General features: G+C 34.6%; 1 protein-coding gene across 1 annotated transcript; it reads left to right on the forward strand.

Annotated features, from left to right (window-relative positions):
• Window positions 1-428: 428 nt before the first annotated feature.
• Window positions 429-1,388, forward strand: LOC107800127 (ethylene-responsive transcription factor 2-like). The gene has a single exon (XM_016623277.2). It carries the CDS (start codon window positions 549-551, stop codon window positions 1,275-1,277), a length of 729 nt encoding a protein of 242 aa, XP_016478763.1. The 5' UTR covers window positions 429-548; the 3' UTR covers window positions 1,278-1,388.
• Window positions 1,389-2,210: the final 822 nt, after the last annotated feature.

The following is a 2,210-nucleotide window of genomic DNA, read 5'->3' on the forward strand; positions in this document are numbered from 1 at the left end:
AATATTTAGTAACACAACAACAATAACAACAACCCAGTATAATCCCACGTCTAGTGGGGTCTGTAGAAGATAGTGTATATGCAAATCTTACTCCTACTCTGGGATAGAGAAACTATTTCCGATAGACTCTCGACATACTTTCCTCCAAGAATTCCCACCTTGCTCTTGGGTCACTCAATTACTAAATCTGACTCAAACTTACTAAATCTTTAGTAACCCAATTTTCCAAATTCCAAATACACCACGCGATTGAAAACCTCTCTCCCTCTAATAACTTAGAATTTTTCTCCATTTAGAAGGTTCAAGGAAGATCAAAATCCCCTAGAAAAAAATCTAACAATTTTTCAATAAACAATTTTTAAATCATTTAACCACGTTCCTCTCCCACCCGTGCATGCACCATTTCTCATATAAATACCCCATCTCCCCATTCAACAAGAAAGCTCACAACTTTCTCTGCTCTCTCTGTTTTTTCTACTACTAATAATTCATTCTCAACCACACAAAATTTACAAACTCACAACCAATATTCAAGAAAATCATTAAAGATGTATGGGAATTGTGAAGTAGAAAATGATTTTGCAATTCTTGAATCAATTAGGCTTCACTTACTTGAAGACTGGGAAGCTCCATTAACGAGCTCCGACAACTCAACAGCCTCTGATTTAAGCCGAAGCAATAGCATTGAGTCCAACATGTTTCCTAATTGCTTGCCCAATGAATATAATTATACAGCTGATATGTTTTTTAACGATATCTTTAATGAAGGCATTGTTGGCTATGGATTTGAGCCAGCTTCTGAATTTACACTCCCCAGTATCAAATTGGAGCCAGAAATGACTGTACAATCACCTGCAATATGGAATTTACCGGAGTTTGTGGCGCCGCCGGAGACGGCGGCGGAGGTGAAACTGGAACCACCGGCGCCGCAAAAGGCAAAGCATTATAGGGGAGTGAGAGTGAGGCCGTGGGGGAAGTTTGCAGCGGAAATTAGGGATCCGGCAAAGAATGGGGCAAGGGTGTGGCTGGGTACGTATGAGACGGCAGAGGACGCAGCGTTTGCTTATGACAAGGCGGCGTTTCGCATGCGGGGGTCACGTGCATTGCTTAATTTCCCGTTAAGGATTAATTCTGGTGAGCCTGATCCCATTAGAGTTGGTTCTAAAAGGTCATCAATGTCGCCGGAGTATTCTTCTTCTTCATCGTCGTCGTCGTCGTCGCCGCCGATGAAGAGGAGGAAGAAGGTTGCTCAAGAGACGGAGCTACCGGTGCTATAGGTCCGAAGTGGGTCCTGTATAGTAATAAATAATTATAAAAAAAAAAAGAATTATCCGAGGGATTTGTGTCTTTTTTGGCTGAAGTAATGGATTTGTTCCTTCTTTAATTCTTTGGCTGTGGTTGAATGATTCATATATGGAAATTAACGATAATCTAAGCCAATTACCCAGAAAAAAACTATATTGTGTACTGAGGAAAGGAAAAAAAGAGCCAAACTTATTACGTCTAAGTAATCGAATGTACATATTTGTTTCCTTAAATAATATTCCTCATTTTGATACTGTAAAATTTAGTTTTCAGTATGAAATACTAAATTAGCAATATATTCTCTTATCATAATTAATACAACACAAATGCATATATTAGAAACCAATTATTGTGTTACTAATATTATACTATTTTTCATAAGTGATAAAATGCGAAATAACAATTAAACGATCTTGACAATTTAGGGTTGTTCATTAGGATCAGATATTGTGAGCACGTGATTTTTGCCCAAAGCAAATTATTCTCAGAAATTCAAACAAAATAATTTCTTTATTATTTTATAATTTTTGTGAATTTTGTGTCATTTTCTGCTAATTGTTGCATTTATATGTGCATTTTAATTCATATGAAAAATACAAAATATGCATTTGCATTTAGGATTTAATTTCATATTTTAGTATTAATTAGGAGTTAATTTGTTTTAGAACAAAATATGAAGAAAATAACAAAAATAGTTCACTTTTGCATTTTTAATTGTTTAATTGTGAATTCGTCCCGAAATAATTTTTAAAATAATTTTAGAAATCAATTAGTGAGATATATTAGGACTTTATTTTAATTATTGCAATTTTATAAAATCAGAAAAATACAAAATATACAAAAAGAAAATAGATAAAAGAAACAAATGAAAAGGAAAAAGAAAACAAAAAGAAATAGAGAAAGGG

This window comes from Nicotiana tabacum, chromosome 1 (assembly GCF_000715075.1).
Source record: "Nicotiana tabacum cultivar K326 chromosome 1, ASM71507v2, whole genome shotgun sequence".
Classification (NCBI taxonomy): Eukaryota; Viridiplantae; Streptophyta; class Magnoliopsida; order Solanales; family Solanaceae; genus Nicotiana; species Nicotiana tabacum.